Raw genomic sequence first — 15,850 nt, forward strand, 5'->3', positions numbered from 1 at the left:
TCTCTTCAACTGATTTGCACAGGAGAGCTGTAAAAACAACACAGTCTGGGGCTGTTAAGCAAGGTGAACTTTTCCCTCAAGGAATCTATCTTCTCCTTAGAAGCTTTGAGGGAAATTCTTGTGCCTCACTTCTGGTAGGTGTAGTGCTGTCTTAAGGTTGCTGCACAGGAGATGTGGGTCCGATCCCTGGGCGGGGAAGATCCCCTGGAGGAGGAAATGGCAACCCACTCCAGTATTCTTGCCTGGGAAATCCCATGGGCAGCAGCAGCCAGGGGCTGGTGAAAGGGGATGAGCACAGCCCGTCCTCTCTCCCAGAAGTCTCGCTTCATTCCAGGCCCCCCTCCTGCTCAAAACTCAATTTGAATACAAAACCATAAAATAAATTATTTTGAAATAGTGCCAGCCATTAAACAAACTGTTGGGGAGGGGCCAAAAGGGGACTAAAAGATTCAAAGGATAAAACAGGAAGCCAAAATGATGGAAAGGACAGTAACAGTTTTAGAGACTGAGATGTTAGAAAATGAAAATCAACGAGGAAAAGCACGGCCACCCCATCAGTTCACAAGTCAAAAAACTCTCGTGCAGAGAGGCAAGTAAGATTCATCAAGCCGGAGCGTCCAGAAGAATGTTCCCGAATACTCCTTACCATCCGTTGGAGTTCTTTGAAGTGTTCTCTGAAGAGATGTCCTTTTAGCTCACAATAGAAAGCAAGACCCTGTAGGCCTCTGTCTGCCTGTGATTCATCTCCCCTGACCTTTTGGACTGAAGTAACTGGGACTCTGAGAGGCACCCCAGATGGTACCTGCCCTTCTGTTCCCTGGCCTTGTAGCTGGTAGGTGCTGCCCTGCAGCAGCTTGCTGTGAGTACCCCCCTCCCTGTCCTTGACAGTGACAGGCCTTAGTTACATGAATTCAATTTTTTTCTTCTTTTTGACGGAGGAATGACTCCAGCTCTCAATTTAAAATGTCATTTAGAAAGAATGCCTTGGGAAAATGACATGTACTGAAAATTTACCATACTTTCCGGTCTTCCCCAGTTGTTCCCTTAGTTTCAAGATCATTTTGTTCTTCAAAAACGAAGCCAATCAAACCATTGACTAACATATACATGGTATATCCCTTTCTCTTTCTTTCTTAATGTGTTCCTGAAAATGTAATAAAATCAAATGTCTGACAATTAAATGGACAGGTGTTAGGAGGGGAGATTCTGTTTCAAGAGAACTTAAGAATAGTATTAAAATCCCAGACTCTGGATCTGGTGGTCACAGTGCCTCGGATATGCTGCCACTGATGAGAACTTTCCAGGTATTAGAAGCTGTGGGCAGGGGTGTTTTCTCCCCAGGAGGTAGGCTGCATTGTAGTCTTTGTTTTGGGGACTGTGTTAGGTGTAGTGATTGAATGACCAGCCAAACAGAATAGACTCCTTTGGAATGTCTCAAAATATCTCCATGATAGAAGGCGGTATTGATTGAATTATATAGTAACCAGTGGTCACTTTTTGTCTTGTACCTGCTGCATTGTGGAAATTATCATGCCTCTGCCTCTCAGTTCTGAGGGTGACAGTCTCTTCATCTAGCAAGGGGGATTCTTGTGACTGCAGAATCCAACATTCTGAGTCAGGCTCTGAGCGTGGAGAAATTTCGAGAAGCCAACACCTCTGCCCTGCGGAGAACCCTTTTAATAGTCTTAAAGGGGAGCTCACCTAAGAAAACAGTAACAGGTCATTTTTAGGCAATAATAATTTGTGTCATTTAAAGTCTCTCACTCTCACACTTGCATTGTTTCTACACTTTTGGATTATACCTATAGAACTTTAAATTGGTTCCTAAATTTTGAGTGTAATTTTAACCTTGAATATAATTTTAACTTAAATATGGTATATATTAATACTTTGCACTAAATGTTTTATCCCATGTTCTGATTTATTCTGTTTTAATCATGATTTGGGATTTTTAATGATTCCCTTTGCCCCTTTGGGGTTTTTTTTTTTTGCACTTTAAAAAATATTTTTTCACTTTAAAAAAATTATTTATTAATTTCTTTTTAGCTGTGCTAGGTCTTCATTCCTACACAGGGTTTTCTCTAGTTGTCACTAGTGGGGGCTGCCCTCTGGTTGTGGCGTCTGGGCTTCTCATTGTGGTGGCTTCTCTTGTTGTGGAGCGTGGGCTCTAGAGTGCTCGGGCTTCAGAAGTTGCAGCTCCCAGGCTCTAGAGCACAGGCTCAGTAGTTGTGGTGCATGCATGGACTTAGTTGCTCCACAGCATGTGGGATCTTCCCATATCAGGGATCAAACCCATGTCTCCTACATTGGCAAGTGAATTTTTTACCAATGAACCACCAGGGAAGCCCCCACCCCCCACCTTTTAATTTTTCTTAATATGTAAGGATTGGCTTTATCTTTAAAAAGAAAAACCAACATAATGATTACTCTTTAAACATATATGAAATAACTTTTAAGTATAGGAATTTCCAGTCCTTCTTTTTCGGTTATATACATTGCATCAGTGTTTGCTATCTCTAAATCTCTAATCAGAACTATGATATTTCAGAGGAGTTACATTTAGTGGAAAATGTTCTTTTTGAAAAATTACTAGTAATAGCTATCCCTGAATGTTTACTTTGTGGCTTAATCTCATCTATTTCTCACAACTGCTTTATGAAGTAAGTGCTCTTATCCATGCTTTAAAAAACAAGAGCAACTTGAGATAAAGAGATAAAGGGATACACAGTTAGTTAGCTGTGAAGCTGGTACAGAAATCTAGACAGTCTCCCTCCAGCCATGGCTCTTAAACTTCACTGTGACCTTCCTAGTGGACTCAGTGGTAAAGAATCTGCCTGCCAACGCAGGAGACGCAGGTTTGATCCGTGAATCAGGGGAAGATCCCCTGGAGAAGGGAATGGCCACCCACTCCAGTATTCTTGCCTGGAAAATTCCATGGAGAGAGGAGCCTGGTGGGCTACAGTTCATGGGGTCGCAAATGCACACATGCATTCACTACTTAAACCAACATGCTGTATATACTGATGGTGGTAACCTAGAAGCAACCCCGGAAGTAATCCATAGGGATAGAATATTTGTATGGAAATTTCTCCAGTTGCTCTGAATCTTAAGTTTTTGATAACTGGCAACATGTAGATCACTATGGAGACAGCCCCATTCTTTCTCTCTTCTCCCACCCTTCCCCAACTTGTACGGCTCCTTGGAGGCTTCTTGTTTTCCATCCGTCCTGTAACAGCTGATCTTCCTGAGAGTTTCCATCTCTGCCTTCTTCTGTTCTTACAGTATTCAGACTTCCTAGGCCCATGGTCTCAACTTTGCACATTGGAGTCACTGGAGAAGATTTTAAAAAACAAAACAAAAAAAAAACATGCTGCTGCCTGGGCCTCAGCTCAAGAGATTCAGTAAGGAATTTACACACACACCTAGGTGATTTTCTTCAATAGTCAAGGCTGAGAATGGTTGCCCTGGGCTATTTATCCTTGTGCTACTTCTTGGCTTCACTGAATTCTCTGCTACAGTTCAATTCCTCATCTTGCCCTTGCCTTCCCTTGGATCAGTCTGCCCAGTTATCCTGAATCTATCTCATGATTTATAGGTTCTCCATTTTCAGGATTCTGAAAATGGAGATAATCATGCAGTCACGTGGATTGAACTACTATACATTCATGGGCTCAGATCGCACCTCTGAGCCAGTGCTGGCATCTGACAATACTTTGTTTCCGTTTTTAGCTCTGACACCCATGACTGGCAGCACCTCTTCTAAATCTTCACCATCTTACCCCCCCATCCTTGCTACATTACCTTAACTCCTACTTCACACTGTGGATCTTCTCCGGTCATTCCTTAGTTTTTATTTCCTCTCTATTTACCTTTTGACTAGCTCTTTCTGCTAACCATTTGTACTCAAGTTTTAAAAATTAAAAATAAGTAAAAATTAAACCGAAAAACTCTTCTCCATCTGGTTCCTAACTTTGGCCTTTTTTCACTGTCAGATTTTGGGAGAAACTAGTGTTTATTCACTGTTATCACCACTCACCTCTCATTCATTTGCTTCTCAACCATTTGTATTGATCTGCCCCTTGCCCAGAGGTCACCAGTGTTCACACATTCGAGTGGACATTTCAGTTCTTACCTTGTCCTCTCGGCAGCATTCAGTGTTATTGTTTCTTGAACCCGTTCAAACAGAAAACAGCCCAGCCTAACAAACCCTTCTGTGGCTTCACTTTCTTCCTGGCTCTTTCCACTCTTGGTCTTCTTCATGCATTACCAGTTATGTAAATATTAGTTATATTGATTTGTAACTAACTGCTAATGGCATGCTCCACCTAGGAGAGCCTAAGTATTTACTAAACTGTGGATGGCTCGCATGTTTTTCTCTCTAGACTACCATTTCTTCCAACTGTATTTAGCCAACCACTTTTTACTCTTCATTTATTTAACTTAAAAAAAAAATGCATAGAATGTCAATTTGCCTATAACTGAGTCACTTTGCTATAAAGCAGAGATTGGTACAACACTGTAAATCAACTCTACTTCAATTAAAAAATAAAATTAAAAAATTTTGAAAACACACTATGTATCATTGTTTTGTTGGACCCTGGAGACTCAACAGCCTACTGTAGTGTGTCTTCAGGTGCCAGATGCAGAAGAGTGCATCCTACGGGACTCCATTTAGATAGGTTTCGAAGCCAGCAAAATTAGTCTCTGGTCCTTGAAGTCAGGATAGTGGTTACCTTGAGGAGAGGGTAGTTAGTAGAAGGGGACATACACGGACTTCTGGGGTCCTGGTAAGACTTTGTTTCTTGATCTGGCTACTGTTTCCATGGGTATTTCACATTGAGAAAATTCAGTGAGCTGTGTACTTTCATGTGACTTTATGTGTTATGTAGCAAAAAAAAAGTACTCCCTGACTCCCCTACAAAAACATCAAGGTTGCAAGCCAAATGCATGAGGGGAAGGTAGAAGCAGATTCCCAGGGTGGCACCTGAAACTGAAAAAGGATCCCAGGATCCTGGAAGGAAGCAAATCACCTGATCAGGCTAAGGGTGGAAACAGGCACCCACAGGAAATCTTGTGCAAGGTGTGGGGGCTGTAAGCTCACATTTATGCCATCTAGGTAATGCAGAAACCCTGACCTGAGATCCTTAAAAACTGCTTTGAAACCAGGAAACCTTACAGGGCTCTGTCAAAGCCACTCACAAAACTGGCCCCCTTGGGGGATGCCAGCATTCAAGCCACTTTTGAGACTCCGGGTAAATGGGCTGTTGTTCATAATTTGAAAAGCACAGATTGGCTTCCAACACACCGGCCACGGCCACGGCCAAAGTGCTCATCAGCATCATTTCTGTGAGTAGAAAAGACTTCTGTATGTGGGCACTGCCCCTGTTAAACCCTAATGCCTTGACAGTATGGAGTGTGCCTTGGGCTTCCCTGGTGGATCAGAGGGTTAAGAATCTGCCTGCAATGCAGGATACCTGGGTTTGATAGATCCCCCGGAGAAGGGAGCGGCTACCCACTCCAGTGTTCTTGCCTGGAGAACTCCATGGACAGAGGAGCCTGGGGGGCTACAGTACAGGGGGTTGCAGAGAGTTGGACACGACTCAGCGACTAACACTTTTTTGCTCATCATGTTCTCACCAGTGCGTAGGATAATGTCTGATACACATTTGGAATCAAAAGAGATTTATTCAGTAAGGGAACGCTTAGTAGTCACAGAGCACCACTGTGTGCACAGCAGAGTACTAGGTGATTGTATGTGTGTGTTGTATTCCGTTCAGTCACTCAGTTGTGTCCGACTCTTTGCGATCCTGTGAACCAAAGCACGCCAGGCCTCCCTGTCCATCACTAACTCCCGGAGTCCACCCAAACTCATGTCCATTGACTTGGTGATGCCATCCAACCATCTCATCCTCTGTCGTCCCCTTCTCCTCCTGCCCTCAATCTTTCCCGGCATCAGGGTGTTTTCAAATGAGTCAGCTCTTCACATGAGGTGGCCAAAGTATTGGAGTTTCAGCTTCAACATCAGTCCTTCCCATGAACACCTGGGACTGATCTCCTTTAGGATGGACTGGTTGGATCTCCTTGCAGTCCAAGGGACTCTCAAGAGTCTTCTGCAACACCACAGTTCAAAAGCATCAATTCTTCGGCGCTCAGCTTTCTTTATAGTCCAGCTCTCACATCCGTACATGACCACTGGAAAAACCATAGCCTTGACTAGATGGACCTTTGTTGGCAAAGTAATATCTCTGCTTTTTAATATGCCATCTAGGTTGGTCATAACTTTCCTTCCAAGGAGTAAGCATTTTTTAATTTCATGGCTGCAAGCACCATCTGCAGTGATTTTGGAGCCCAGAACAATAAAGTCAGCCACTGTTTCCACTGTTTGCCCATCTATCTGCCATGAAGTGATTGGACCGGATGCCATGATCTTAGTTTTCTGAATGTTGAGCTTTAAGCCAACTTTTTTACTCTCTTCTTTCACTTTCATCAAGAGGCTCTTTAGTTATTCTTCACTTTCTGCCATAAGAGTGGTGTCATCTGCATATCTGAGTTATTGATATTTCTCCTGGCAATCTTGATTCCAGCTTGTGCTTCCTCCAGCCCAGCATTTCTCATGACGTACTCTGCATATAAGTTAAATAAGCAGGGTGACAATATACAGCCTTGACGTACTCCTTTTCCTATTTGGAACCAGTCTGTTGTTCCATGTCCAGTTCTAACTGTTGCTTCTTAACCTGCATACAGGTTTCTAAAGAGACAGGTCAGGTGATCTGGTATTCCCATCTCTTTCAGAATTTTTCACAGTTTACTGTGATCCACACAGTCAAAGGCTTTGGCATAGTGTGTTGTATTACCTAAGTCAAAACAATGCTCTCCAGAGTAGTATCCTGGTATCCTAGCTGGCATACAGCAAGATGATCCCTTGGGGGTGTGGAAAGAAAATGTAAGGAGGGGAGAAGGGAGGGAGAGGGCTAGATACATACATAGGTATTGGGAGGAGGCACAAATTAGAATTTTTTAAAGGCCCTGTAATATAGTTGGACTTATAATAATCTTGAGTAGAAATTTCAGACATAGTGCTTATCAGCAGTTCACTTTACCATAAACCTAGAGAAGGCTTCATGGTGGTTTGGCAAGTCAGCCTATCTTTGTTAAAATGCTTCATTCTTGATATGAAAAGATAGGAGGTATATCTATATTAGCATTATGTAAATCTATTAGCATTAGTAAAATGTCTTAATGAACACAAAGGGGAAAAAGGGAAAAATAGAGTCAATACTAGACTGTTTAGCAGTTTAAATTATTGTTTTTAATCTAAAGCCTCCCCAAATGCAGTGTGTTAGTGGGCTAGGTTTCTCTGTAGTTGGCCATCACCTTATATGGATGTTTTGTTAGTTTAATAGCACTTAATGATCACACACTAGAACTAATAGATAACAACTACTGGGGTTTTAGACTTCCTACTCCGTCATCCGTGTCTCAAACCCTTTCATGATTTCAGTTTCTTTGCCTCTTGGTCTCTCTGTGCTGTAATCTGGATAATTTCTTCCAATCTGATTCCAGTTCTCCAGTTGTTTTTTGAACTGTGTGTATGCAACTTCTCTATGACCTGTCTGTTGAGTTTTTGATGTCAGTGACCACCATTTTCATTTCTAGATGTTATGTGGTTCTTTTCATGTATTCATGGTCATATATGATGGTCTCTCATTCCATCTCTTGCGTGTTGTTCAAGCAACACCTGCAGTTTGTGTTCTGGATTCTGAGTTCCAAAACCCACATAGTTAGGTTTTTTCCAGGAAGACCTTATGCTTTATTCCATTATATTTTGGACTGAATCCAATTGAAGCAGCATCCCCATCTTTCCTCTATGGACCAGGAGTTTTCTACTTTGCCTTTCAAAGATTCCATATTTCTACAAGATTCTCAGAACAGGTTTTCAATCATTCCTGTCTCAGGCTTGTCATCATCTCTAGGTCACTAGAGACCAGCAGATGGTCCCAGTGTAAGTATTGTATCCAGCACTCATTTACTCAGAGGTTTCTCTTCATTTCTGACCTGGGAGGTTTTCCTTTTTATCATAACAGTTTAGTCACGTATCTAAAAACATGCTTTTGCATGTGTGCTAAGTCGTGCTAAGTTGCTTCATTCGTGCCTGACTCTTTGCGACGCTATGGACCATACGTAGCCTGACATGGGGTTTTCCAGGCAAGAATACTGGAGTGGGTTGCCATGCCCTCCTCCAGGGGATCTTCCTGACCCAGGGATCTAACTGGCATCTCTTACATCTCCTGCATTGGCAGGGAGGTTCTTTACCACTAGCACCACCTAGGAAGCCCCTAAAACATGCTTTTAGGGTGCTTGTTTTAAGAAAAAGTGGAGAAAATTATAAATATTATATAAGCATTTCATGTGTGTGTGTTTTGGCTTAGTATGCATTTTTGAAAAATCTCTGAAAAGTAAGAAACTAATAATGCTGGGAAGGTAGTGATGGGAACAAGACTGATGGGGGACAGAGAGGACAGGGAGAGTTTATATGAATGTCTTAATATTTTTAGTGATTTGAACCATGTGGATACATTACTGTTTCAACCAATTAAATATAAACTTCCCCCCCGGCCATCTAGATATTCTCTACAGGGTGGGTTTCTCCAGACATCTAGTCTACTATTTTATTAGCAACGGAATAGTGATCATATTTGTGGTTATATAAATTTTAGATCATCCAGCCCTCTGGATGAACTCTGTAGATCAATATTTGCCAAACTGGTCTGTGGCAAAGAATCAGTTCTTTTCAAGTTTTCCAATCTGTCATGGACTGACACTTTGGTAAACTACAGTAAAAGTAAATGACTGATCATCTGCTTGGATGGCATGGCAATGTCAAACTGCTAGAAAAGTTTCTAAATACTTTCTCTCCATTTCTTTTCATCACCAGCCAGTATAAAGCAACTTGTGGACCGCTGCCACCCAGAGCAGCGCTGCTGTAGATGGTGCTCGTTACTTTTTGGCATTCAGTGTTGTGGATCAGAAACCAAGACCACGCTGCTCTTTAAAATATTTTGTGTTGCTTTACATTTTTCTCCATTGTAGGTAGTAACCTGCTTTTCTTTCCACAAAGATACATTATGATCTTATCTGAAACACGAGATATTTGCTGCAGCACACCTCTGCCTTAATTGGGGGAGTTAGCCTGTGACTAACTGCTGTAGACTGTTGATACTAGTGAACTTCCAGAAATCATCCATAGATGAATAGTATATTTCATCTAACCTAAGATGCATTGATATGGGCATCATCTTGATCTTCTAGAAGGGATGGTTTCCATGCTGCTAAGTCTGGGCTGCCATCTGGCTGCCAGCGATCGTAAGATGCTGTTGATTTCAGAGATGTTAAAATGTGGAAGAATGTGTCTTAAAATACCCTGCAGATGGCCCTGTGATTGTTCCAGCGTCTAATTACTGTTGAGTGCTTGGAGACTTGCGTAGGAGAAGGAGGGAAGACGCCTTTGGTGACTTCCTTTAGAAACTTCACCACTCTGCTGAAGCACTCTTTATTGTGACACACCTGACCTGAAATGGGACACATTCTCTCTTCCCTAATTGGCAGAGCTTCCCTCTTAGGAGCGCTGTGCTGCGCCACCCTTTGGGCTGGAGCACCTCTGAGAACCTTGGCCAGCTTATCTGGGAATCGGTGGCACTGGCTTATCTTTCAGTGTCTTAATAGACATTTCTCTCATCATTGAGTTTTTTTTTCCCCTTACCTTCAGCTTCCCTCCAGTCCATCACTGCCATTCTGAGCTTGTGACCCATTGGGAGTTCTGCTAGGTATCCCATTTCCTTGTTTGCCATGCAGGCTGGCTTGGTAGTTCTTTCAATTAGTTGTTGTGTGGACTATTATAGAGATTTCTCAAAATTTTCTGGTTACACTTCCATATTTTTCTGGTGAAGATAGGGATTTTTCCTTCTGCTCTTTTTATAGTTCTTTGGCCACCTTGGTGGTGATTTGGGAGGCGAGGCAGTTAATGTGTGGGCTAATAACACTGTCATTCCTTCCTTCACCAAGTATTTATTGAATGCTTGCTCCAGGGCTGGCATAGTTCTGGCTTCTGAGAATACAGCAAAAAGCAACAGTCTTAAGCTCCAGCCTTCATTGGGACATTGACTGTGCTTCTTTCAGGCTTCCCTCACTGGAACCTTACCTTGTTCTATTGATACTTTCTTTCATTTCCAGATACCCCTTTAAAAAGATGCCAATTAATTTTTTTTTAATTTAGAATTTAGTAATTTATTGGTAGCTTGATACATGCTTTATATAGATTTGGCACTAAGATATTCTCCAGAAATGTATGTTAATATAAGTATCATTTGATTTTTAGCCGATTACACCTCAACAAGAAGGCAACAGACAAACAGCCATATAGCAAGCTGCCAGGGGTGTCTCTTCTGAAACCGCTGAAAGGAGTAGATCCTAACCTAATCAACAACTTGGAAACATTCTTTGAATTGGATTATCCCAAGGTAAGTGCAGTGTTGTACTCATAGGAATGGACTGAGCCATACCTTTTTTTTTTTTTTTTGACTTATACTAAACACAGAGGAATTTTGACATGGTATCAGGTGAAGTTATTAAAAATTCATAATGGTGTTGGCTTCATCAAATTTACGCTTTAGCAGTATTTTTTTTTTTTTTTGCTTTAGCAGTATTAATAGTAGTGGTGATAGTAATAATAGTAGTAGTTGTCACAGGACAGAAATGGGATTGAGGAAGGGGTATTAATTCCTTTTCTAACTACCTGTATGTTGATCTGAATTGAAAGTGAAAGTGTTAGTTGCTCAGTCTTGTTTGACTCTTTGCGACCCCATGGGCTGTAGCCTGCCAGGCTCCTCTATCCATGGAATTCTCCAGGCAAGAATGCTGGGGTGGGTTGCCATTCCCTTCTCCAGGAGATCTTCCCAACCCAAGGATCAAACCTGGGTCTCCTGCATTGCAGGCAGATTCTTTACCATCTGAGCCGCAGAGAATCCCCCTGATCTGAATGAACTAGGAATCCTTGAGTAAAGCCGCTGGAACTCAGGCATTGTTAAGTGCCTCGTAGTTTGAGTATAAAAATCTTACTTCATGAGAGTCGCAGTGAAAATGAAAAAGAATATGCATTTATCCTTATGGAACTTAATCTCACGTTTCACTTTTTTAACCATCATCCAACCCTTTCCCCTTTCTGTATTCAACCACTCTTGAAACTTAGTTACGAAATTTTTATGTTGCCACTCTTGTAAGATAATAGTCATGAAATTTAAATAGTTTCCGAAGTTAGCTGTGGGTTTAAAGAGTTTCTTAAAATAACCCCAGGAACATATGTATCCATTAATTATGAACATGTGGGATGAATCAATAATCAATTTCTTCTTCTGAATGAAGTTTTTTTTTTAAATACAATATGGAGTTATCTCCAGAGCTCTAGTTTTTCACTTAGATTTTTGTCACTTAGTTCTTTTCCACTTAGTTATGTCATTAAAGCATTTATTTGGTTAAGGAGAAAGTTGTTTGGACACATTACAAAAATGTATAACGTTATATGCAAGAGATTGTTTTTATTCTTTTTTAGTTCACAATTTTATTTTCTAGTTATAAAAGAATTGTTAGTTGTGTGAATAGAACCTTTAGAAACAGAGCAAAAGTGAAGAGTACCTGCACTCTGAAGGGAAATGTTGATCTCACAGAATTTTATTTGCTTTTAAAAGACCAAGGGCAGTGGCAAATATTCTACAAGAGACAAATGAAACCACTGAAAATGCACAAATATGAGTGTGAAGCATGAGTTGTTTGTGTCATCAAGGAGGCATGTAGTCATGAAATGAACATCTGTGTAACTGCCAAGCCCAGCAGACTTTAATATTCTCTATTTGTCAAATGTAAATGTTGTTTTCCAAAAGTACAGAAACGTTTTTGTTCTAGATATAATTCTTTTTCTCTGTTAATTTGATGTGGAAACATATAGGCCATTTGGAAATATATATATGGCTTCCCAGCTGGCGCTAGTGATAAAAAACCCCACCTGACAATGCAGGAAAGGCAAGAAATGCAGTTTCGATTCCTGGGTGGGGAAGATCCCCTGGAGGAGGGCATGGCAACACACTCTAGTATTCTTGCCTGGAGAATCCCATGGACAGAAGAGCCTGGTGGGCTACAGTCCATGGGGTCACAAAGAGTCGGACATGACTGAAGCCACTGAGCACACATGCATACACACACACACACACACACACACACACACACACACACACATGTATACATATATATAAAACATGAAATTCTAAAATTTTGTTAAATTTTAGACATGTGCAAAAAGGTTTATTACTGGTACTTGTTCTGAATTTCTAGGTTTAAACTTTGGTGAGACTGTTCTTATACTAAGTGCCCTAAAAGATATCTGTGCTTTAAATATCTTATAAATCTACCTTATATTGATATTTATTCCTTGGGAAAATTTTTCTTAGAAAAATATAATAATTAAAAATAAATAAAAGTCATTTTTCACAAAATCAATTATTTATTTGGCATCAATATAAAAGCATTTAGAGAGAAGTTCAGCCATATCAGGAAGATGCAGTAATCTGCATCTCAAGTGGCCTGATGGCTTTACTTTGGTAAATTCTGACCATATGAAGAAATTGTATAAACTATATAGTTCTTGAAAGTAAGTAAGTTGTAATAAAAACTTGTCAAAACTTTGCATTCAGAGCAGTTTTCCTACAAAGTATCTTCCCTTCTCTCAAAGGAAGCATCTATCTTTCACTCAAAAGTTAGCCTAGGACAAATGTATTAACAAATGGTTCATTATTTACTCAGTGATAGAGACTGTTCTAGATATTTGGGGTCTAAGTCCATCCTGTTATAGAATTTATTATATTCTGCTGTAATCTAAATATCATCATAACATTTTTCTTTAAACATGTGTAGTTATTTATAAATGGTTCAAGATATTCCTACTTGATATGCAATATAATTGATTAATATGTGTTAAAATATTTTTGTACTTTAAGAGAATATTTTATGTGGTATACTTAAGTACAGAGTTTTTAGTCCTAATATCTACAGGACTGAATCAATGAGGAGACTTTTCTAATATTAATTTATGTATCTAAATTGAGTATCACTTATACATCTAAATTTATTCATGGGAGTAACATTTATGATTATTGCAGTTTCAGATATTTCATTCTTAAATATCAAAGGACCAAATCGCAGTTTACAGATTGTCTATACCTCTCTTGCACTTAGCCTTTCAGTCATTTCACTGTTTGAAAAGAAAAAGGGAAATTTAGTTTAGCTATTTGTATAGAAAGCTTCCTAAGATGAGGCTAACCTCATCTACAGTATTCTGGGATTATTTCTAGATTTTATATATTTATTACTGTGCCCATTTATAGTGGAATTTGCTATACCTTGTATTTCTTTCAGATTTATAAAATAAATGTTTTCTTAAAATATTTTTAAAGTATAATATTTTAATAAATGCTTTATTTTTGACCATGAGCTTATGTTTAGTTCTTCTGATAGTATAAACATATCTGAAAAATTATTCTTGTGTCAGCTAAGAAAACTTTTAACCAACTTACTATCTTGTGTTTACCAGTTGCAGTGTAGTTGGCATGATTTAACTATTCAAATACAGAGATTCCTAGCAAATTACATGTTTGGGCTCTGTCAAACCCAGAGCTCAAACACAGAGCTGAAAATGAAGGTTCCTGGTTAAACTCTAACACTTCAGAGAACACTTGGAATGTTTAAGTTTCGATATCAGAAACAACAAAGCAAAAGTTATTTAATAAGAGTCTGAACATTTTTTTAGATGATGTAAATTGAATCTCATTTGTGTTTTTTGGCTAATAAGGAGTTATTTGTTTTTCATTTGAAATTAAGTTTAAGATATATAATCAATAAAAACAAAAATTCTAAATCTTGCATTTGAATTTGGGAAGATCCCTTGGAGAAGGGAATAGCTACTCACTCCAGCATTCTTGCCTGGAGAATTCCAAGGACAGAGGAGTCTAGGGGGCTGCAGTCCATAGGGTAGCAAAGAGTTGGACCTGACTGAATGGCTAACACACACACACACACACCTCCCTTACTTACACTAACACTATGAAAGTGAAAGAGGAGAGTGAAAAAGTTGGCTTAAAGCTCAACATTCAGAAAACTAAGATCATGTCATCTGGTCCCATCACTTCATGGGAAATAGATGGGGAAACAGTGGAAACAGTGTCAGACTTTATTTTTGGGGGCTCCAAAATCACTGCAGATGGTGCTTGCAGCCATGAAATTAAAAGACACTTACTCCTGGAAGGAAAGTTATGACCAACCTAGATAGCATATTAAAAAGCAGAGACATTACTTTGCCAACAAAAGTCCGTCTAGTCAAGGCTATGGTTTTCCACTAGTCATGTATGGATGTGAGACCTGGATGGTGAAGAAAGCTGAGTGCTGCAGAATTGATGATTTTGAACTGTGGTATTGGAGAAGACTCTTGAAGAGTCCCTTGGACTGCAAGGAGATCCAACCAGTCCATCCTAAAGGAGATCAGTCCTGGTTGTTCCTTGGAAGGACTGATGTTGAAGCTGAAACTCCAATGCTTTGGCCACCTCATGCGAAGAGTTGACTCCTAGGAAAAGACCCTGATGCTGGGAAGGATTGGGGGCAGGAGGAGAAGGGGATGACAGAGGACGAGATGGCTGGATGGCATCATCGACTCGATGGACATGGGTTTGGGTGGACTTGGGGAGTTGGTGATGGATAGGGAGGCCTGGTGTGCTGCAATTCATGGGATTGCAAAGAGTCAGACACGACTGAGCGACTGAACTGAACTGATATACTTCTGAAAAATTTTTGCTGCAACCTAGTATAGCCTTTATCTTCCCATCAAGTAGATATCTAGTACTATATTACAAGATTTTGTTTTGCTGGGGAAATAGCTGAAAGTAGATTTTTAATAATATTTTTTGGATTTGTATTACTTGTAAACATTTTCTTTCACTATATTCACTTACACCTGTAAAACAGCATAAACTCTAAAAGCATAAAACTATGCAGTGTTTGAAAAAACAGTGAACTCTTTAGCACAAGCGTGACTGAGAGGCTCACTGTAGTAGGAAAGCGAATCATTATTTACACCCTTTGAAAAGTCACTTGCATGTGTGCGTGTGTGTTCAGTCATGTCCAACTCTTTGTGACCTTTTGGACTGTACCCTGCCAGGCTCCTCTGTCCGTGGGCTTTCCCAGGCAAGAATACTGGAGTGGGTTGCCATTTTCTCCTCCGAGGGATCTTCCTGACCCAGGGATCGAACTCGTATCTCCTTTGTCTCCTGCATTGCAGGTGAACTCTTTACCTGCTGAGCCATCAGGGAAGCCACTTAACATTTCTAATCTTCATCATTAAGGTCACTGCCTCCTGCTGGTTCAAACGAAAATTTTGGTTGGGAAGATGGCTGACGTTTTATGGGACTCAGAGTCAAACTTTGAAGAAATTTTAGGGTGTGGCAGGAATGGTGCTCATCCTGTTCTCAGATTTTTATCTGATTTCTGGAGACCAGTGGCTGTAAAGTTGCTTAGTTATTTCAGTACCTCTCAGGTGGTAATTTTGGTCAATCATCATGAAGGTAGATATTGGATGGAATGTGTAATAACTATAGGTAGAAAGTATGACGAAAGTGTACATTGCTTTCCCCTCTACTTAAATTATTAAGGAAACCTTTTTTTTTTCACTTGAAAAAAAATCTTACCTTGTTAGCTAAACTTTCATTTACCTTAGTCCTGGTCCTTAAGTGCTCAACTATTAAATTCTATGCTGCCA

The 15,850-nt window shown here is 40.1% G+C and overlaps 1 protein-coding gene across 1 annotated transcript in view; it reads left to right on the plus strand.

Annotated features, from left to right (window-relative positions):
• UGCG (UDP-glucose ceramide glucosyltransferase) overlaps positions 1-15,850 on the plus strand; it is a 38,488-nt gene that overhangs the window by 8,847 nt on the left and 13,791 nt on the right. Inside the window, exon 2 of the mRNA XM_081574555.1 lies at positions 10,376-10,517. Coding sequence (XP_081430681.1) covers positions 10,376-10,517 — 142 coding nt within the window. The remainder of the gene's footprint in view (positions 1-10,375; positions 10,518-15,850) is intronic.

This window comes from Giraffa tippelskirchi, chromosome 1 (genome assembly GCF_054371585.1).
Source record: "Giraffa tippelskirchi isolate mGirTip1 chromosome 1, T2T-mGirTip1v1.2.pri, whole genome shotgun sequence".
NCBI classification, from domain to species: domain Eukaryota; kingdom Metazoa; phylum Chordata; class Mammalia; order Artiodactyla; family Giraffidae; genus Giraffa; species Giraffa tippelskirchi.